Raw genomic sequence first — 22933 nt, forward strand, 5'->3', positions numbered from 1 at the left:
TTACTCTTACAAGGCTAATCAACAATTTTTAACTTTTCCAGATGTTGCTCAGATTTCTCTTGATGCAGCATTTTTTCTTTATTATTTCTAAGAACAGTGAAAGAGCAAACCAGACAAATCTGCATTTGTGGCTGCAAAATTGTACTGAGGAGAGCAGAGTATCTTTACAATGTATAAGTACTTGCAGCATGTAATTTCAAAGATAAATTTTATACCTGCCCAAAATAACCTCTTACAGACTAAGACAAGGCTTAGAAAGAGGTGCTTATATAATATCTTCATTAGACCTTTGCTCATTTAGTTCTGTAATCAGCAAAACATATTTGCCTAGAAAAGGTCAGTTGATCTTTATTGTGCTATGAATCACAGCTGCCTCTGAACTAATATAAAGCTTTCTGAATTGTTCTCAGTGTAAGATGGTTTTCATAAATCCAAGTCGCTCTCTGGAGGGTCTGCAACCTTTGCTAATTGAGGCACTAGCTTAAAACTGGAACCACTGAGAGATAACATACATGGGAAGTAAGATACATAGGAAGTAAGAATATTTCAACTATAGTAACCAGAGAACATTTACATTTATACTACTCTGTCAAGTTACTCTTTGAAAATAAATTGGGCACTCTAGACCTTTATTAAACATAGACACATTCCTTCACAATAGGAAGGAAGACTAAAAACACTAAATTAAACATGTACAACAAGCAAATATTTTCATAAAACAGTTTTATGTCTCTCTGCTTTATCTGAGTGACAATGAACATTAAATACTCAGTACAATAAATGGGAAACCACCTACAGAAGCAGAGAAAAGAATACTTTCAACTAAGGGGAAAGAAAATAATATAATGTAAAGGGTTACTTTATGTTTTTAATGTCTTTAGTCTCTTTGAAAGGACACAGTATAAAATATATTTCAAAGATTCAGTCCTTAAGCACCAAATTCTTTTGCATCTTGTACCTCTATGAAAGGAAAATAGAAATAGCAATCACAATACAGATTTACAATGTGCCTTCAGACTTATGCAGCAAACCATCCTGACAGACTTGAAAATCCTTATTATACACTATTGTAGCCATGTGCTTTTATTTTGAAGATCTCAAAACTGAAAGTACCTGCAAAAAAGAAACAACTCTCACACAGGCACCGTCTCCTGACAGGTTCTTACCAGACACAGGCCCAGAGGTCACCAGAGTGCAGTGAGACTGAGAGATTCGAATCTAAATAGAATGAATCATAAAAGCATAGAAAGGTTTGGTTTGGAAGGGACCTTAAAAATCACCTAGTTCCAATGCCTTTGCCTTGGGCAGAAGCACCTTCTTCTAGAGTAGCTTGCTCAAATCCCCATCCAACCTGGCCTTGAACACTTCCAGGGACGGAGCATCCACAGATTCTCTGGGCAGCCTAATACCAGAGAATACCAGAGGCTGGAAGAGTTACAGGGCTTTGCAGTAAGGATTCCTTATCTATAAGTGGAGTGGGAGGGAGATGCATGCAAGCCTGCAGTGCACTAATTTTCCTTGGGCTGCTTTTTCCCACATTGAGTTTAACTTCACATGCAGGGCCAGTCCATGATGGATTTGCCTGAGGATTTTCTGCCAAAATTATTTTTCAATGAAAAATACTAGCAACAACAAAAAAATTAAGCTTTCTGCAAAATATTTTGATTTCTCTTGCAAATTCTTGCTAATAATTTAGAAAATTAAAATGAAGCATTCAATTGCAAGAAAACCTATCTGCAACTACAACCTTGTGTTTTCCATCTTGGAAGTTTCATTTTGGATCACTTCCATAATATACTAAGATGCATTTCACTATCCACTTTGTGGCAATCATGTTAAGAGCCTCTATTTTCTGCTGTGGGTTAATGAAGCACAGCAATTCCTTGCAGGGCTGATTTCACTGTTGGTGATTGTGAGAGCTGGTGGCAGCAAGGATTCCAGACCCATGATGAAGACTGAAGGCATGAGAACCACGACCAACACATTCATAGGGTAAGGCAGCAGAGAAAACCTCTTCTAATGACATGGATTAGAGTTATCTGCTTTGAGTTAGTTCATGTAACCCAAAGGATGCATATTGGTTACTGGAGTATTCAAATCTTTTCAAAATTTAATCTGTATTAAATTTTGAAAGAAAATGTCAGAATTTCCAACAACAACGCAAGTGTTTGAAATTTCCCTCAGCATATTGAATGTGAACTATTTATGGACTCATCGAAATAGTTATTGCTTAGATGCTTCCTGCCCAAGGAAGGGGCTCATTTCTAGTTGAATGAAAACATCCAAGCAACTCTAACCACTTTCCAGGTGACACTGTGAAATGAATTGGATTTAATTTTCAGAGCTGAATTTCCCCCACATATTTTATTAGCAGATTAGCTGCTGAAAAATTCCTGTTTTCTGAGCAAGTTTCTGATGCAAGAGATCTTTTACCTTAGCTACTTTAAGTTCAAACCAGAAACTTTTAATGAATCTTCAAGAGTGCACATCTGTAATTGTCACCTATTATATAAAAATTTGCATTGAGATCATATTCATCCTATAGTATAACTAATTATATCTAGTTTTAACTGAGAAAAAGAAAAAGCTAGTTCACAATACCTCTGTAAATCAGTAAATACTGACTTCTTGAATTCAAGATCTGAGTACATCCTTGGAATTTTACCAGAACTAGTTATATTTTAGGCTTTTATCTAACATAACTGAAATTGGAGTGAATTAAGAGTGTATTTCAAAGTATACATTATAGAAATACTGGCAATTAAAATGTCTATATAGCTCTGGGGGCTTTGGATATAACTTTGACTGCTTTTCCATTAATTATGATTTTCTTTTTCCTTTAGGTCTTGCTTGCTCCTTTAGGTCGTGCACTGTCTCCAATTGAAAGTGCACAAATACAAAATTGTTTCTCATACAGGTTTCATACATACCAAATCTGATTTGGTATTCTTCACTCAATTACATATTTCTGCTACTGTTGTTAATAAGAGCCTTTATCTCTGGATTGCTTCTATTCTCAGAAGTGAGTTGTTAGCTAGGGCCAGAATTTCTATTATATTTGGGAATGTTTATTGTATAAAAAATGTCTGTCTGAAATCCACTATGCAGAAGACCAGATGCCATCACCCTAGAAACCAGATATAAGGATGAACTCACTCAAATTTTTATTATGTAGAGACTTCTAAGAATGAAGACAAAACATCTTAAAGCTCTATTTGGTGCTTAAAACTGGTTTAATCTGTCCTAGCAGAGACAGCCAGTATAGAGGAAAAGGCAGAAAGAAATAGAAGTGGCTTTAATTATGTTTCAAGAGGAAACTTGAACACTCCTGGGTGTGTTCACTGGGAAGCATGTTTTGGTTTCTAAGCATAGGAAGTGCCTGCTGGGGCTTGATCTCATTGCATTGTGTGCAAGTTTTCTAAATGAACAGCAGCACACCAAAGAAATGCCAGGGTGCTACCCTCAGCAGCTTCTCCTCCTGGAAATAGGACAGAAAGGCTCTCAAACTTGTCAAACTGCCCAGGCCAAAAGTGGTGACAGTGTAATCAATTCCTTTCTCTTTCGTTGGCAGAGCTGTCTCCAGAGAAATGGGTAGCTGAGGTCATTCCAGGTGGTGCCAGACTTAGGACACCTCCATTTAAGGGCCTGTTCCTGGGTCTTCTGTTGAGCCTAAGATAACTTCAAGTTCTGTTGCTAATTCAATGGCTTTTGAAAGAAAGCAATTGATTACGTTTAGAAAGTTACGATCTTTCTAAAAAGTGTTTCAAGAGAAACACCTTTCTTTAAAGATAAGCAGAGCAGGGACCGTGGATACATTTTCTGAAGGCATTATCAAACCAAGTCAAAAGTGATAGAAATATCATCTAAATATGATATCATTAAAATAAATCATTAAGCCCAAGAATGCTATAAAATAATATACAAAGAAAACACAGCAATATTAATCATTACTATTTTCCCAACAAGGAGGTGCAATTTGTAGCTCAGCACTAATGAACTGACTTGTTTACCTCTGATATCTTTTTTTACACCAAAGCAATTTTTCTGGGTCACAGATAGTAGATTGATCAACCACAATACACTTACACAAGTGCAACATTTAAATACCAAAGTTCAAAAGAGAGAAAGAAACTATCTTCTAGAAAATAAAAGCTGTTGGGATGATGTCTGGGAGAAAAGTGCTTTTCCATGGCAACCTTGAAAGGCTGCTGTATTCACAGAATGTCACTTCCCACTATGCTACTATTAATCAAACTCCAATGAGTAGGAGATTGGATGGTGAAGTAAACACCACAGATTTCATTTAAAAAATAATAAAGACTCCCTTTAAATATTCTGCTTTCCTATGAGCCTGGAAATCTGCAAGTGATTATGAAAAGTTGACACTTTTGGCATGACTGCATTTAGTGGTTTCAAGAAAATTCCATTTAGACCATTAAGGAAAAAAATTAAATTGGCTTGAGCACAAAGTTGGACATTAGAGAGAACTTGTCCTCTGCTACTGTTATAAGTAATGTCTGACCGGACAGAAATGGTAATTTTTTAACATTTCTCACACTGCTTGCAAAAAGGCAGTTCCCTCCAATCCATTTTCAAAGGTTGTGCTGCTAAATATTTAACAAAGAGGGAGATTTTCACAGGAGTGTTCATAAATTGTGTATTCAGCCCTTGTTGCCAGAAAGAAAAGTTTGAAAGTCACTGGAGACTTAGAGACTGAGGAAGCTACATTCATCCATTTCTTGTCTCTTTGCTTGAGCAGGTCATTCCTTTCTCCTTCAAAAAATAGCTGATTTTCTAAAAGCTAGTGGTCTCTGCCCTGAGAGGTATTTACATCTATTCCTGTGCCTCCTATAAAGCACAGAATCTTAGAAGAGCACCAATTGGAAGGGCCCTGCCTTTTGAGGGAAACAGAGCCTAGGTGAGGTTACCTAGCACTCTGTCCAAACACGTCTTGAAAACCACCTCTGGTGGGGATTATGAACATCCCTAAAGAGGTTGTTCCAGTGATTGGTCCTTCTCACAAAAAAAAAAAAAAAATCTTTTGTATAACAAGATTAATTCTCTCCTACTGCTAGTGGAACCTATTGTACCTTGTCTTCTCCATGAGGCTCCATAAGAAGAGAAAGCCTCTGTCCTCTCCCTGACTGTTTTTTAAGCACTAGAATCTTGTGAAGAGGTCCTCCCTGAGCCTTTCCTTCTCCAGGAAGAAAAGACCTAACTCCTTCAGTCTTTCCTCTTAGGGCAGGTTCTCCTTCTCAGTCCTTTGATCACATCTGTGGCTCTTCTTTTGACTCTTACCGGCCTGTCTGCATCTTTTCTGAATTGCAGAGACCAGAATTGGACACATATCCCAGCTGCAGAGTTGTGCTCTTCCACATTTCTCCCTTAAAGACTGGAGGGATTCCCATCAGAACTATGCTTTGGAGCAAACCACAGAGTTCCACATTTCCTCTGACTCTCCATCACTGCAACACTTGTATGTCACTCCTTTTTCTTGAGTTGTTTTGTTGCAATCAAAAGGAAAAGGAGCTTTTTAAATAATAAAACTTTTAAATAATGTAATTATTAAAGTCTGGGGAGTTTAAATAAGAGCAGAAACACCTGGTGGCTGGGCAACAGAGTGGGGAAGGAGAGGACAAGAGAGTTAACAAGGCAAGTAAGAACAGAATCAGCTCAATGAAGTGGACAACATTTTTATTTCAGAAGTGGCCTGTGCACAGATATGAGGAGAGAGACACAATACCTTGGTTCCCACTGCCTCCTTCTATCAAATCTTAAAACCACATTGTGAAATGATTTGGGACACAGGTTATGTATTTCATCACTTCAAACAGTTATAATCAACAAAAACTGCCTGGTCTATCTTTCAGCTTGATCTCTGTAATTTCATCACCTATGGAGATTCAGGTACTTCAAAAAAACCAATCTGGCACTAAGTCAAGCCTGCCTGAACAACACCACAATAAGCATTTCAGATCAATAGAGCTGATATTATCTTATCCCCTGAGCCAGCAAATGACATGATCCTGGCATTAGGTCCTCACCATATCCAGTCTCCCTAATATAAGACATAGGTAATCATTTTGGTTGTTTCCATTTCCCATTTCTGAGGGAAAGGTAATTTTTTAAGGTTTAAGGTAATTTTTTAACAATAGTGGAGGCGGAGAATAACTTAATTCAATGTGACCTCTTGCCCCTTTTCAATACTGCATTTTTAACATATTTAGAATGGTTATAAGAATTTATACCAGCTGGTTTTGCCCTCTAGTGGAAGGTGAAGCAAAACACAACACGTAATTAGAAACTTATCGCTCATAGATTGACCCTGTGGTCACTGCATGTTATTCCTTATCCTAAAGGAGGGCAAGTGGAAAGGGGAAAATCCAGGAAACTAACAGAGAAAGTAGTCCAGGTTTAGTAGAGAACAGAAAGAAATTCCCATGCTGTCAGGATGTTGTTTACAGAATGGGTCTAACTGTTTGAAATGTCAGCACTTGAACCTGTGTCTGCTGTGCTATGTTTTCTGCTGCTGCAAGTATTTATGACAATAAATTTAATAGTCTGTTTTTAAAAATATTACCTTAAGACTTTAGTTGGGTGGTACAGGAAATAATAGGCAAATATCATTAAGAATTTTATCAGCGTATACTGACTCAAATGTTAAATATTGATTATGAAAACAAAATCAAAGTTAATATTCCTTTGTCTATCAATGAATGTTAATATTATAGACCAAAACAGAAGCATAAAAAAAAATCTAACTGATGAATATTTGCTTTTGAGGTGGAAAAAACTCTGTTTGTATTAAAATAGCCCAGTATTGACATCTGATTATTCTGTTTGCCAAAGAACAGCTGACATGATATACCAAAAAAATTACACTCTCTTAGTTACCTTCAGACACCTTTTTCCTGACTTATTCACTTTTCTATTCAAATTTCTGAGTTTTTAGCATTGTTTTCATTAGCAACAGTAAATACCCATTTTCCTTATAAAGCAATGGTTTTATTGGTCATATGAACTATTTGTTTGTTCATGTGAATGCCTACAATGAACCAGGAAACTTCTCCAAAATATTTCATTGTAAAATCTTTTCTGCCTAAGCAAATATGTCTGCCCAGTTCAGTAAAAATTTAAACAGAAGTTTTGTTCTGTTTAAACCAGTGTCTCATATGGGAAAAGGTGCTTTTGTTCAGGTTGTCTCAAAGACAGAGTGGAAGGTTGATTTTAGTTCTAGTTTTATTCCTAGTTCATCCTCATAAGTGGGTAAAATGGTAAATTCTGTAAATCCCACGGGATGGAGGGGCCAATATCAAACACTACTGACATTACCTATTAACCTAAACCATGCTTCTAGAATGGAGAAAGGCATTTCCAGGTTTTTCTTTAGAGCCTGACAGCTGATCAACATGTATCCTCTGCAGAGATTACACATTTTTCCAAAGCAGTCTTGACTCCCTGTCAAACATGCCTGAAACTAGTGACACATATTTCACCCTGGTACTTCCCCTGAAGAGGAAACCAGGACACAGCGTTAAATAAACAGCACCCAATGCCAACATTTTAACCTCTTGCATCCCAGACAAAGTACACTGTACAGCTCAGAGTGGGACAGTCTCTCCTGGAAACAAGGTTTGATCATTTCCAGACGCAGATTCTGCGTTAGAAAAAGAGGAAGTAGAAGAGATGCATCTGAGAGGTTTCAAACAGCATATTTTATGAACTTCCACAACTGATGCTTTTCTAGGGCAGGGACTCTCTTGAGGTACTGTAAATATCTTGTGTCAGCTGCTAATCAAAATACTTCAATTTAGGCACAAATTTAGGCACAAATACTTCAGATTTCACCTTACAAAGCTCATTAGCCAGCCCTGTTACTCACACGCCTTGGACTACAGAGATTTTTGTCCAACTTCTCCAATGCTGTTGCAAAGAAGATAAAAATGTCAGCAAGAACATCATTCACTTTGCACTGGCAAGAGAAAACTGCTTGTCAGGATGACAGAGAGAGCCACTGGAAAAGTCTATATTTCTCTCAGATTTGTCTCCCTTTGCTCAATCACCAAGGAAAAAATAAATACCCCATTACTTTAGTGAGGGGAAATGTTAAAACTAATCTTAGCATGAGGGATGAAATAGATTACTACTGCTTAAGAGAAGAAATCGTTTGAATGAAAAGTGGTGGGAGCCTGTGCTAGCTGGTCTGGAGAAAGCCAGACCCAACACAAGCCATGTCAAGGAAAGGAAAAGCTGTAATATCTCCAGGGGAGCTGGACACACAGGCTCATGTGAGATACATCTCCCATAGCTCTTGCCAGCACTGAATCCGAATGACACAACTGAATTCTGTCTAGAATTAAAAGGATAACAGCCTACACAGATCCTGAATCACACTATACTTGATGCTCACCTTATTGTACAAAAAGTTGTGTCTGTGAGGGCTATAAGGATTCTCATGAACATCACACACAACAGAAGTGGCTGAAAGTCCAGAGTTTGGACAGTCAGTGAGGGAGATGGAGGGAGGACACAAAGGGGACTTAGCTGGAGGGATCAGTTTAGTTGGATACAGAGGGTGTAGGAGACAATTGTCTATGAAAAAGAAAAGCAAACAGAAACAAATTAATGGGGGCAGGGAAAAAAAAAAAAGAAGTCTGGGCAGAAAGCAAAGTGCTTTTCTTGCACCATTTTATGTCTCCTAGATCTTGATGGATCCAGGAAAGGTACTGAACTTTCATGCCAATACAATTGATCTACACTAAACATTTTGATTGGCATGAAAGTGCACACACAAAAACCTGCAGCAGATATCCCATTAAACCACTTATACTTCGATTGACTGGGGTCCAGTGCAACTCCCTTCTGCAGCTCAACTGGTGCTCAAGCAACAGAAAAGAAAATCCCTAAAGGATCCTGTGCTAGGAGAAAATCATCATGTTTGGGGAATTTAATAAAACAGGAACACAACCAATGTAAAACATCTGAAAGGTACAAAAGACAGCTGTATCTGTATATGAGCAGGAGCACTCCAGGGGTTTTAGCAAGACTCCAACAAGACTTTTGAGACATTTAGGTGTTAAACCAGTGAAGGTGCATACACAATAATTTTTGCTGCTCTAAGTTGTCAGTAGTTAATAGTGTTTCTGGCTAAGAAAACCCAATATGTATGCTCTTTTTGCACCTAAGGACAAAATCCTTTTTAAATAGAGATTTTCAAAAGAATTGGGATAGAGTCAAGGAGGCATACCCAGGTTTTGGCACACATCTTGCACTTAGATTTTGTCAAGGTTGACATAATACATCCTGGATTCTCACTTAGTTGGCTGGCGGTCTTGACCAGCAACTCACTGTGCTGTGCCTTTGAGCCAAAGAACCAGAAAATTTGTGACAAGAGCTGTGATTAGTTCCAGCAGAAGCTAATGCATTGCCCACCAAAAGAGTGAGCATGAGCAAGCAGAAGATCAGAGCTGGGCAGCAGCCCAGCCACTTCACACCAGCCTTGCCTCCTGCCGTGCCTCTTCAAAGGCACCAGGCCTGCCCCTATTAATGCTAAACCTCTGCAAACTGGTCACACAGGTTCACACCAAATGGAGCTAATAATCATCCTTATCACTCTTCTTCCATTGCCCAAAGTAATTTATTTTTTAAATGACAAAGGGGTCTGTAAACATTCTTGCTCATAAATATTTACAAGCACATGAATTGTCTAACATTCCTTATGAATCATTTCATATAATTATGTCGCAAAATGCTTAACTTTCCTGCAAAAAAAAATTGTTTCCCCAATTTCAAATCAAAATCTTCATAAAGCTGTCATATCAACACTGTTACAGATTTAGTTCCAGTTCCAGTATATTTCATGGTTCTTTTTTGAACAAAGTGGGACATACTTAGAAAAATCCTGGAACGCTACTGACACGTACTAAGACGAAAAAAATTCTTTCTCATGATGGGAAAAAATACAATCTCCAGTAAAGGCATCTAAAAATGTGCGAAGCTTAATAGTGTTGGATTGGAACCTCAAAAAAATTACACTCTCTCTGTAAAAAGTGTTTGAGGGGTGGATATCCACTAGGTAACAGTAATACCAGTTCTACAGGCCCTCAGGGTGGGGAAAAAACCAAAAAGAAAAGGTGGCAGTATATGCTAACATGAAAAACAAAAAGCCAAAATAAATTGGGGCTTTTCCTTGGTTTATAAATTTTATTGGCACATGAGTCTAAATCTATACACACTGTGCTCAGAACACAGATGATGAAAGATATCTGTGAGCTGAACTACATCCTTTCCAGATGATCTTTGCTAATTTAGATATTTTTTTTCTCTGTTAATTACTTTGGATTATCTGTGTGAGATCATCTACCTGTTAAACAAAAAACTATTCCATTCTAAAGGAAATTGACTTTTCCACGTAACGACATTTCTCAATGAAATAAAAAACAAACAAGCTACTCTCTGGTGTGCAGAACACCCAGTGTGTTCAACAGAGGGATGTGAAGCTGAAGGTCAGCAGTTACAGCTGGCTGCATCATTATGTCTCAAACTGAATGTCACCCACACAGTCACCAGTGCTCAGTGTCACACTGAGAGGTTCAGCAGGGCAGGGAGGTACTGCAGAGGTCTAAGAAAAATCAAAAGAGGTAAATTAATAAATCTGATGCCATCTGGAATCACAACTACTCTCTACCCTCCTCAAAGATGCAGCCTGAAAGGGTCTGTCCTTTCAAGATGGGCTACGTGAAGGAGAGGCAGCAATGTTACCTAGAGAGGTTGTTGTTGGCAACAGTATTAGAAAGAAAGGAAAAGAAAACTCAGAGAGAATAGAAATGTAAGAGCTGAACCTCCCATGCATGACTGGGAAAATCTGCAAAGAAAAACAGAGAAAATCTGTAACAGCATGAGCACTTTGGCCCACAGCCACAATTAATGCCTCCTAAATTCTTATCTGAGGACAGATTAGCACCAGCTCCTCCACAGAGAACAGAATGCCTAACTTCCAGTCTCCCAGTTTTATTTCCCAGCTCTTATATCCCATGCAAGCAGTTAATTTAATTTCCCCCAATTTGGGGGAAATATTGGTAGAAAGAACTCCCCCTCTTTAGAAGTCAGCCAGCATGCAGCCAAAAATGCTTTTACTGAGAGCAGGTGAAGGGGGAGAATGAGTCATTAGTCTTTACAGGCTAAAAACCCCACAGTTAGAGACAACCAGAGCAATTTTCAATCTGTTGTCTTGGCACCAAGCCCAGTTCCACAGTCAGTGCCGCAGCCTTCCTACAGGCACTGAAATCCCTCAGGCAAGTTTCACAGGTGCTGAAAGATTGTGAACACCCTCACTTGGGCATCCAAGTCCCCTCCACCCCACAAGGGATATCAGTACCACGAACCTGCTCTGGGAGGCAGGAGCTGAAATTAAGAGCATATGCTGTCTTGTTTGGCACTTCAGTGTTTCCCTAGATCAGCATAACATTATACTATTAATTGTTCTGTGAGACCACAACGAGAATCATATAGCCATTTCTCACACAAACAAAACCAGTTTCTGTTAAGTGAATCCATCTGAATACAAGTCATTCAGAACAAAGATGTCTTTATAAAGATCTTCTAAAATAGCATGTATTTTACAGCAACTTGTAATATTACTTAGCTTAGGACAAAGATATCAATTTGTTAGTACTATAAAGCATACAACATAATTTATTTACATAAAGGAAGCAAAACTGAACCTATTAATTGTGAAATCAACTTTTCCATCTATTAAAGACAATGCAGTATTTTTTTTGTTCATTTTAATGTGCAGCTTTCACATAAATAACTTTGCCTTCTATTGTAACAACAACATTAGACTTATTATGCTGTCAGTATTTCAGTAATATGTGCCACAAGTAGTTTATAAAGTATAAGTTGATTGGTTTCCACAGCTTCAAATGTCATAATGCTTCAAGCCCTGGTAATAACCCCAGGTTTATACTTGTCTGATAAGAGGAAGTTTGGTATACTTTCATCAGTAAAGCTATAGCCAGCATAATCAGTGTCCAGCACTGATGAAAGAGAGGTCTGAACTGCCCCTGCCTTTACAGGAAGTCTGCTGAGGTGGCCTAGGGCAAAAGCTCTATAGTAAAATATCCAGATAACTCTCCTGCTCTTTCATCCCAGGAAAATGGCAGCACAGCACCCTTGAATCTGAAGGCTTTCAGTAAGTTAAAGCATGAATAACTCACTATCAACTCACCTGAGTAGTCACTGAACTCAAATATTACAAATATAACAGTAGTCACTGAACTCAAATATTCACTATCAACCTCAAAAGTTCAAAGTCAAAATGAAAATCACTATTTTTTTATTCATTTTTTTCCTATATTTTATATAAACTCTACATTCTATGGAAACCTTCTGATGCCACCCATATGTGTTGCTGGAACTCACTCATACCACAATTATTTTCCTCTGTACTGCTGCAGTACTCTTGAGGAGTTCTTGGATTTTTCTACATCAAATCAGAGCTATGGAGGAATGGAAAGAGCTAAAATTAAATTCTTAATTAAATTCTGTTTTAAAAGGAAGAAGAGAGAACTGCCATTGCAAAAATGTCTAATATGAGTAGAGAGGCGTAAGGAGACATAGGAGTAAGAGAAATTCAATTAGTAAGGTATTTTATTCACACTGTGTCTGACAAGAGGACTATTGGCTTCATTTTACTTCCCTCCAGATGGAAGATTTGGAACATACTGGATAGGTTAATAACAAAATCTTTGAGGGACATTCAGATTGTGGATCATATTTAAGGTTTTTTTCCCAATAATGGGCACAAACACAAATGCATGAGGAAAGGCTGTCACAGCCATTTATCTGGAGATTCTCTGAGATAATGCCTCATACAGGTCAGCACAGGCCAAGATGTGTTTTTGCAAAGTGATCCTATGGCTTCAAGCAGAGGCTGTGGGAGAAGACAGCATCTTTGCTGCCCCAGCATCACATGTGGTACAACTGTACCCTCAGTCTGTGGAGGGACATGGACATGGACCTGGGGGAGAAATGGACTGGAGGAGATATGGACTGGGCTATATATGGACTGGGGGAGATATGGACTGGAGGAGATATGGACTGGAGGAGATATGGACTGGAAGTGAAACAGAAACACACTGGGGCTCCTCTGCAGTCTGCCTTGGAGAGGAAGTTGTGAACCTTGCCCAGTCCTCACTATCATTTTCTTCAGAGAGGATTCAGATCTGGGCCCCAGATGAAGGAAGCACTTTCTAGTAGATATGACCTAGATGTCTGTTTGACAGGGAAATGAAGGATTTCAACCCTCTTTTTTACAATGTTTCTTACAGACATGATGAAAAGCTCCTCTCCTCAACATACAGGTGCTTACATCACCAAAAAAATGCCCTGTAGAAAGCCCAGCTGCCCATCTCAGCTTGAAGACTTTCCTTTAGGAGCCAGGTGCCCCTTGGGGAATCATCTCACTTTGCAAAAAAAAAAAAAAAAAAAAGAAGAAGAGACAGGAGCAAAACAAGGATCTATGTTTATTCCTTCATTTTTAGGGAAATTAGCTAAGGCTACAAAATCCTTCAGAGTGAGAGCTACTCACCTGCTCAATATTTTGATCACTGATTTCTTCAAGGTACTTTTTAAAAGGATTGGGTTGATAGGGCTCCTCCTTTTGCTGTGCACTCTTTGCTTTCACCAGCACGGGACGAATAACACCAGGTTTTGTCTTGACCCATAGCACACCCAGGAGAAAAGAGATGGAAGAAGAATCACATAAAACACCTTACCATTTACAGAATATTTGTAAGACAAGTCAATTCTGGTGGGGCTGTACTGACTATATTTTTTAAAAAAATTTTAATTATGTGTTTCACCACCAAAATTATTCAGGTGTCATGCTGCCTGGACTACTTCTAATACAGATAGTGGGAAAAAGTGCCAAGAGCTGCTTTTAGGCACAGAACTTCATCACTGGCATGTGTTTATGACTGACAAAAAATAGCTACAGAGCTGTCAGACCATGGTTTGTGGGTTTTGCTGGCTGTTTTTTTTTTCTGGCTATTCAGCTGCAGCTTGATTAGTTCAAGTCACACTTTATGCACAGCCACACATCTGCTTTTACACTGGGCTCCTCAAAACAGTAATTATGAAGGAAGCAAGGACAACTTGTGATGCTGTTAACTTACACCCAGGCAGAAGCATGTTAGGAAAAGTCTTATTGGGCAATAATACCAGTGATTTTGTGCTGGATTTTATAGAGTCATAGAGTCACTGAATCACAGGATGGAAAAGACCCTTACAATTGTTGAGTCCACTCATAAACCTACTACTGCCAAGTTCACAACTAAACCATGTACCTGAGCACTCCATCTACACATCTTTTAAATACCTGCAGAATATTATATCCAAGGAGTGGAAATTTTAAGACAGAGTACCAAAAGTGGAGACACAATATTGATTTCAGGTACTGTAAATGATACACACATAGAATATATATTTTTTTTTTTGGAAAAGGCCTCTAAGATAATAGACTTCCACCAATGACCTACCACTGCCAAGTCCACCAGTAAACTATATCACTAAGAGCCACATCTACACATCTTTTAAATTCTTCCAGGGATGATGATTCAACCAATTCCCTGGGCAGCCTTGAAGAAACTTTCCCTAATGTTCAGTATAAACCTTCCCTGCCATGACTTGAGGCCATTTCCTCTTGTCTTATCACTACCTTGCTACAGTCTCCTTTCAGGCACTTGTAGACAGTGATAAAGTCTCCCCTGAGCCTCCTCCTCTCCAGGCTAAACACCCCCAGCTCCCTCAGCTGCTCCTCACAGCCCTCGTGCTCCAGAGCCTGCCCCAGCTCCCCTGCCCTTCCCTGGACTCACTGCAGCCCCTCAGTGTCTCTCTCACAGTGAGGGGCCCAGGGCTGGACCCAGCACTGGAGGTGAGGCCCCAGCAGTGCTGAGTGCAGGGGGACAATCCCTGCCCTGCTCCTGCTGGCCACACTATTGCTGACACAGGCCAGGATGTCCCTGCCCTTCCTGGCCACCTGGGCACACACTGGCTCATGCTCAGCCACTGTGGATCAGCACCCCCAGGCCCTTTCCCACTGGGCCCCATTCCAGCCCCTCTGGCCCAGCCTGTAGCTCTGCACGGGGCTGTTGTGCCCCAAGGGCAGGACCCAGCACTCGGCCTTGTTGAACCTCATACAATCGGCCTCAGCCCATCTACCCAGCCTGTCCAGATCCCTCTGCACAGAACCCTCCTACCCAGAAGATCAACACCCAACTTGCAAACTGGCAGAGGGTGCATTAAATCCTCTCACACGGATCATCAATAAAGATACTAAGCAGAACAGGCTGCAATACTGAGCCTTGGGGAACACCCCTTGTGGCTGGCCAGATTTAACCCCCTTCCCCACCACTCTCTGAGCCTGGCCATCCAGCAGTTCTTCTCTCCAGCTCCCTCTGAGGTTCCCCAGGCTCAGCAAGCCCCTCTTGCACCCCACTGCAGCGCTCCACTGCCAATCATGCCAGCACTGGAGCCACTCACCTCGGTGGCAGTGACAGTATCTTTAAGAGTTCAGTCAGAAAAGTACACTTTTAGAGGATCTGATCAGCATGGATGTGTGATACCTATAATTTCAGACAAACTGGATTATTTCACCAAGAAAAAATTCCTTGGTTGTCAACCAGTGAACCAAAAAATTTGACTATTACCTTCTCAATTTAGTATATCTGTGATATTTTTAAAAAATTCTTACTGTAAAATCTGACAAGATGGATTGTGGCATAAACTCTAAACAGAGGCTAAGGGATAATTTTAAAATAGACAGGTTCAGTGAGCCAAAAAAGGAAGAAAAAGTACACTTTCTCACTGGAATTTTAAAAGCAGTCAAGTCTTCCAAGATCCATGACTGAATTTAAACTTTTAAATGAGTCAGTTGTATTCTCTTCTGTTATGACTAACCCATAGAAAATAAGTGGTCTCTGTCACAACTGATGAAGGTAGTAACAACAGGACTGCTGCTGAGCTCCTTCTGTGGTGGCAGCACAGACAGGCAGCTTGCCCAGCTGGGACTGAGAAATAAGTGTTGTCACAGCTCCCCATCCTCAGTATCCAACTGGGTATAAAAATGCAGAGAAGAAACTTGATTCACTATTAGATTTATTTATAAAATAAATATGTATACTCAATAACACCCTGCTGTCTATTTATAATAGCAATACACTTCATCAGTCAGTCCGGAAAAAGAGAAGTTTACTATGAAAGTAAGCTTAAAATGATTCAGCTGAGATTGCTGGATGTAGTGTGTAAACTGAGTCATGGATCCCCTTGAGACAGGATCTGCAGGCATCCAGCAATGTCCATTGAGGGGAGGGTGCAGAGGGTGTTTTGTGCTCAGCTTCTGCCCTGGGAAAGGACAGAGCTCAGCCCAGGGTCTGAGGTGAAGGCAGCAGATGCAGGCATGAGCACAACACTCCTGGGCAGAGCAAGGCCCAGGGAGCAAAATATCTTCTCTTAGATTTGTGTTTTCTACTCTCCCTCCTCTCCACAGATTGGGGCCCTTTCATTTGTCTCATCAAGCAAGAAAAATATTCAACTGAAAGCAAAAAAATCAGCCATGCAGTGATATTAATTTTTTTTAAAGAGTAGTAACTGTCAAGCTGGATCAAAAACATTTTCATTACAAAGATCAACTTTTTCAAAGATGCGGTTCTTATTTAATGAATTTCTAGTCCATATTTCATGACTATATCTTTGTAGGATTCACCAAAAGATGCTTATTTTTCTATCAATATTTCTGAAAAGCATCTGTAAAATGTCTGGATTTCAAAATAAAGTAAATTTAATAGGAAAGGTGCAGTTGCTATCAAGTCATTATTATGCAGACAAAGGACATGTGGTCTTCTGGCACTCCTCCACACCATGTAACCATGCAATCAAAAGCCCATTGTGGTACCTGAAATCATCAAGGATAAGCTACTCTCCTTTTGTAAGAAACCTCTTCCAAATGCATGCTGTAGAAATGCTTTTAAGGAAGCATTTTCTAAACAACATCATGTACTCAAATGCTGACTGAGTCATATGTTTATGTCTGACTCTGCTAACACTGACAGATATCAGCCAGCAGCCAGAATTCTAAACACTTTATTAGCACTCTGACAAACTACATAAAATCTTTGATCCAAAACTAAGAACTTGAACTCTTTCTTTGATGACAAATGTCACAGCTGACATACTGAGAAACAATTTAAAACTAAGTTTGCCAAGGAAATTGTTGGTCTTCCTACAACAATATGAAAAAATGGTAAAGGCTGTCATGATAGCACTGGGCTGCCATTGTATGTGCACAGAACTTTCAGCAAATTACACAGGGCCAAAGCACAAGTTCCAGAACTGACCTATAATCATTGATATTGACCCAGTGCCAGGGCATTCTCTGGCATGGGTTTGGCCCAGGTCAGCAAATGCACAAATAGAAATAATCTATAGGCTGTGGTGCCTCTCTATGGGCAGCATGGACAGGGCCACCCTCCCTCAGGTACTGAAGGTATTTTGCATGAAAATGAGCCTTGCATAGTATCTGTCCAAAAAATGAGAAGACTGAATGTTGGCAGAGGTATGGGCACGTTCACCTCTAATTTTCTCCCCTGTTATTATGACCCTGGCTGCCCCTGAGATCTTGCTGAAACTGGTGGGTCAGGTCCCAGTTGCAACCCCATTCCATCAGCGACAGAACAAGGGAGATTTGCTTGAAACAGAGAGAGGGCAGGTTTAGATTACGTATTAGGAAGAAATTATTTACTGTGAGAGTGGTGAGGCACTGGAACAGGTTGCCCAGAGAAGTTGTGGACGCCCCAGCCCTCGTCAGGTTGGATGGAGCTCTGAGCAATGTGGTGTAGTCAAAGGTGTCCCTGTCCCCAGCACCAGCGTTGGAACAAGTCACGGAGTTCCTGAGAAATCTGCTTGGGAATCTGGGTTTTGAATTATGGATGCAGATCAGACAGAAAGATTGTCTGGTAAGGTGACAAAGTTTGGTGGTAATACTAATTAGAGGACTAAAAATATTGGTGCAAAAACTTACAGAGAGATCCTAAAATACTGAGTAAATGAATAATAAAAGGCAGGTGAAACATAACTGAATTCAGCATTGACACATTTTACATCAAAAAGCTAAACTACATCCCAAATTTCCTCATGCTCATGCACCAATAAGCTAATTAGCTGAGAAACCAGCTCTCACTACTCAGGAAATATATCTTGACTTTATTGTGTATAGTTCTGTGCAAACATTGGCTTGCTGCTCAATACAAGTAGGAAGAACTAAATAAAGAACTATAAATCATTAAGAAAGGAATAGAAATAGCAATAAAGGACCTTATCACATCCTCATGTAAATAGAAAGTTCTGTATTCAGAGCTATACAAGAGAAATTTATGGTTTTAGTCTCCCAACCTCAAAAACAAATATCTGAAAAAGATATAGAGAAGGGCAAGAAGGATTATCAGTGATTTGGGATAGTATCCATACTTTTCAAAGAGTGAAAAAGCAATTTTTAATTTTCTACACGAAACAGACATGACTGGCAGTGCTACGTCTAGATATTATTGCAATATCTAGAAAAACTTATATTATTTAGAAAGCAAAGTAAGAAAAATTATTTGCTATTTCAGTACAAGAACTGAGGTCAAGTCATAGGCTTAAAACAAAGGACTAAAGTACTATTTTGCACCATTGATAATTTAAAAGTAAAGTCTACTGCTAGAGAATGTTATAAAGATCAAAATATAACAAAATTCAAAAAAGTAACTAGAAAAATAATGAAAGCAGATTTAGTCAAAGATTGCTAGGAGAAGAAATTGATTCAGGAAGTCCCTAAGATTCCATTATTTAAAATACAAGGGAAAAATTTCTCATCCACATCTCCTTTTTTCCCTAAGCATCCATTAATGATCACTGTCACTTGGGCAGGCTCCGTGATTTCTCTTCTGACTCTTCTTCAGAAATTTTGTCTCCAACAAGATGAACTTGTGATCAGAGCTTAAATGAACATCTGATACATAATCTCCCTTTATTACTTGATCTTACCCTTGCTTTTCACTCATTAAAGCAGCTTTGATGTAAAATAGAGTGTAAGAAGAAAATAGATCCTAGAATCATTTCACATTTAAACAAAACTGCACAAGTGGAATATTAAAAGAGTCCAAGAAGCAGCAGCTGATTCTATTGCTGTCATGCACCTCAAGATCCAGCATGACCCTGTAGTTTGGCATTTGGCCCACGGGTTTACAAGTAGTGTCAGGATTTACAGCTACTTGAAATGGGTGTGTAATTCAGCACAGAAATAAAAAAAACAACAATACAGTTCTGTAGAAGCCATGCAGCTTTGTAAAAAGATATTGACTGGAGTTTTTTTCAAAGGACTAAGAAAGCAAATAATTAATAAAATTTTGTCTTGTGCAAGTTTTGAAAACAGTGTATCACAGCTGTGCTCTACATACCAGCTGACTCTCAGTTACTGTAGGCACTGATTTGTAAAGGTTGGCCTGCAAAAAAAGATGAAAATATACGGTATTACATGCAATGTCTTTGTGATTACAATGATGACAGAAAAAAATTCAGGAACAGCACTAGGCTTAACTTAGCTAGAGAAGGTTTTCCCAATGACACAGTGGTATGAAAGAATATCAAACAATCTCATTTCCAGTTTATTTCTAGATATAGTCAAATGCCTGTTAAGATTTTAGGAATTCTTTTTTCCAAGTGCAACAAAATTTCTGGTTTTCATCTTGATCTAATCTTGAAATTTAAATCTTATTTTTCTGAGCCTGCCATTGTCTGTTAATTTGCAGCATCAATGTTTTAAACATTAGTACTGGGTTGAGTAACTTCTCAACCTTTTCTCACTTTATAGTAGTAGAACCAGAACAATCCTACTTAAGCATACATGTCAGTAGTATGGACATTGATTTTTCCAGTTAATCATGATAAATTCCTATCTAGAGAATAATTGTATTATCATTAAAAATCAAAAAATCAGCAGTATCATCCCTAAAGCCTACAGAGATGCATTATTATTAAATGGTGAATAGAATCATATCAAACACCATACAGTTTTAAATGTCATTAAATTACAACTGTGGTACTTAGTTGCTAGCTGGTATAAACTGAATTTAGTTTCCATGCTTTTTATACACTCGCTGTTTGTACAATTTACACCCTTAAAAGGTAAGGGTGTAAATTATATTCTCATGTAAGTTCATGAGAATATAAAAGGTAGCTGAGGCCAAGGCAAACCTAAGACATTTTAATTGTTAAATTGTAGGCTATTTCAACATACTTTAATACTTTTTATAACCTATTGAAGTAATTAGCAATATTACCATGTATGCATACATCTACCTTTACATGTGGTGGTTATAAATAACAATTAATCATTACTCATAAACAAATTTAAGCTCCTCTTTTAACCAAAAATGGCTTCAAAGCAAAATTTGGACAAGCATCTCAGTATTAGATATCATAAATACAAAAAGATAACTCTGTGGAAAACCATTTCTGTGTGTCCTTTCTCTAATGGCCAGAGGACAAACCACCTCCTGGATTGTTAACTGGGGCAGAAATAGCCTTTTTACACCCTACTAAGGAAGCAGAGTGAGAGAGGAGGAAAGAGCTGTGATGCACCTATGCTATTAAAGACACCTGATATATCCCTCAGGATATATCCCTCAGGATATATCAGGCACCTCAAGTTCAGGCACCACAGCCCAGCCTGGGGACCCCAGTCTGTCTCCTGACACACAAAAAATTCAACACACCTGTACAATTTATAGGAAAGATTGGCCTTCCCATAAACCTCTGTGTTATTCCCAAACACATTTATAACTATTGATTTGTTTCATTCATCTAGAAAGTTCTGGTGGAAACAGAAAAAAGGTGTTTGTCAAGGTGATTTTCCATGCCATCCCTAGGCTTCCCTAAGCTGGATGCCTGAAATTATGGTATATGTCCATATTTCAGTTTTGGGAGCTGGAGATTTGCACTGGAGTGTTATTAAATACACTCTGTTCTCAAAGACTACCTCTGAAGTACACTCTTTTATTTCATTAAAAAGCTCTCCTCTGATATTTGTCCTAATTAGTATGAGCCAGCACAATCTGTCAAGCAAAAATCACAGTATGCAATAAAATATGGATACTGCCACATTCAGGAAGCAAAATTGAATTGATCAGTCAAGCATTGTGCTGGCATAAAACTGGGAGAGCTCTGTTGCTTTGCCAGTACTGCTTTGATTTGAGATTCAATGGAAATGCTGAATGATGAATAGGAAGCTGAGATTTCTCACCACATGACTAAATGAGTTGCAAGTAAAATGTGGAACCTGCAGTAAGTGTGTACACTAGAGAGAATTAATATGTTAATTGGGTTTAATGTTTCAATAATTGAACAAATGACTCAATATAGATATTTTCAACATATGTCGGTATGTGACAAAACAGCTTCAACCCATCTAAACCATGGGTTTTCAGCTAGCTCTGTATCTTGGAAAGAAAAGTTTGGATCAGTCCCAGATTCTGAAGGATAAGCAAGAACTACAGGACTTCTACCAAAGCAAGTCCCCTACAGTGCAGGCTGAGTCCAGAGAAATGCACCCTTCAGCACCCATAACAAACAGTCTGTTTACCAAACAGCTGAACTCTTGCCCCAGGCTTGAAGGAAACAACAACAAAGTGTGTGAGGAGGTTAATTTTAACCTCATATTTACACAGGTAAAATTATCAACAGACACAGCAGTGAAGAGAGACTCCAGCTGGGATGGATTTCCTACAGTGAGAAGACACTTCAAGTCTCAAATGCCAGCACTGTAATATATTTGCTTGTCTATTCTAGTCAACATCTGATATCAGAAGCAGGTGCTTGTTCAGACTCACCCAGGATTGTTTAGGAGCAGATAAAGTAAGCATTTTTGCATGCAAAGGAGAGAGCAATGGTAAAAGTACTTACATATCTGGTTTCACGCCCAGCTGCTCTCTGCAGTGTTGTTGACATCTTGTAAAAAAACAAACAGATATATAATCAATATATTGAGTTACTCTGAACGGTAACTCCAAGAGATTTTCAACATTCTGAGACTTTATTAATTGCTCAAATTCAGGAAAACTTACGTTTTCCAGAAATATTCACACCATATATGAGACTAAGGCATATTTAAGCTTTGCTTGTATGTTTATTATAGAAAATACTACTTAATTTTACTGCTCAAAAACATTGATCCTGCTCTATTGAGGTTGGCATTTAATATGAGAACTCTCATAACAAAATGCTTATTATTAGATAGCCATAAGTATCATTGCCTTATGAAATTGAAGTTACATTTGCTCACAGCATACAAAATATTACATCTGCATGCTTTCATTTGCAAGAATTTGCTTTAATTTGACTAATCCATAACAATTCTAAGGCAAATCAGCTCTTTTTTTTCTTCCATGTCTATGACCTTCTTTTACCCTCCGTTAAGCACTTTTTGACCTCATTCTGAGATCCTCAACACTTTTAGCTTGGTCCCTATGCTGCATTTATTTGATTTCATGACTGCTAAAAGATGCCTGCCATTCTCAATTGCCCAAGGAAGTGGTTTTTGGATACTCTAACTCAGCTTGGTAGCAGCATTTTAACCACTCCAGATTCTTCAGGCAGTGGAAAACACACTCAATTACACTGTCTGCCCATCCTTCTCCTGCTATCACATTTCTGTCTTTCAGCCTCTTGGAGTCCAATTCGCCCCTGCACGCTGATTGACAGAAGTACTTTCAAAAACAGAAATTAAATTTGAATTGTATATTCAATATAGCCACTGAGAAATGCTGGACCTGTGCCCTATTCTTGCATGGTGGACTGAACATTCAGCAGGATATTTTGAATGGATTAACTTTTTTAT

At 38.8% G+C, this 22933-nt stretch overlaps 1 protein-coding gene across 6 annotated transcripts in view; it reads right to left on the reverse strand.

The window, feature by feature from the left end:
- MLIP (muscular LMNA interacting protein) overlaps positions 1–22933 on the reverse strand; it is a 104544-nt gene that overhangs the window by 13046 nt on the left and 68565 nt on the right. For 5 of the 6 annotated variants that reach the window (XM_063150677.1, XM_063150676.1, XM_063150675.1 and 2 more), the window contains 3 exons: positions 22000–22044; positions 19497–19541; positions 13592–13717 (listed from right to left, as the gene is read on the reverse strand). In XM_063150677.1, the coding sequence (XP_063006747.1) occupies positions 13592–13717; positions 19497–19541; positions 22000–22044 (216 nt within the window). The remainder of the gene's footprint in view (positions 1–13591; positions 13718–19496; positions 19542–21999; positions 22045–22933) is intronic. The other variant, XM_063150679.1, reaches the window with a different exon arrangement.

The sequence above is a fragment of the Melospiza melodia genome, chromosome 3 (assembly GCF_035770615.1).
Source record: "Melospiza melodia melodia isolate bMelMel2 chromosome 3, bMelMel2.pri, whole genome shotgun sequence".
NCBI classification, from domain to species: Eukaryota; Metazoa; Chordata; class Aves; order Passeriformes; family Passerellidae; genus Melospiza; species Melospiza melodia.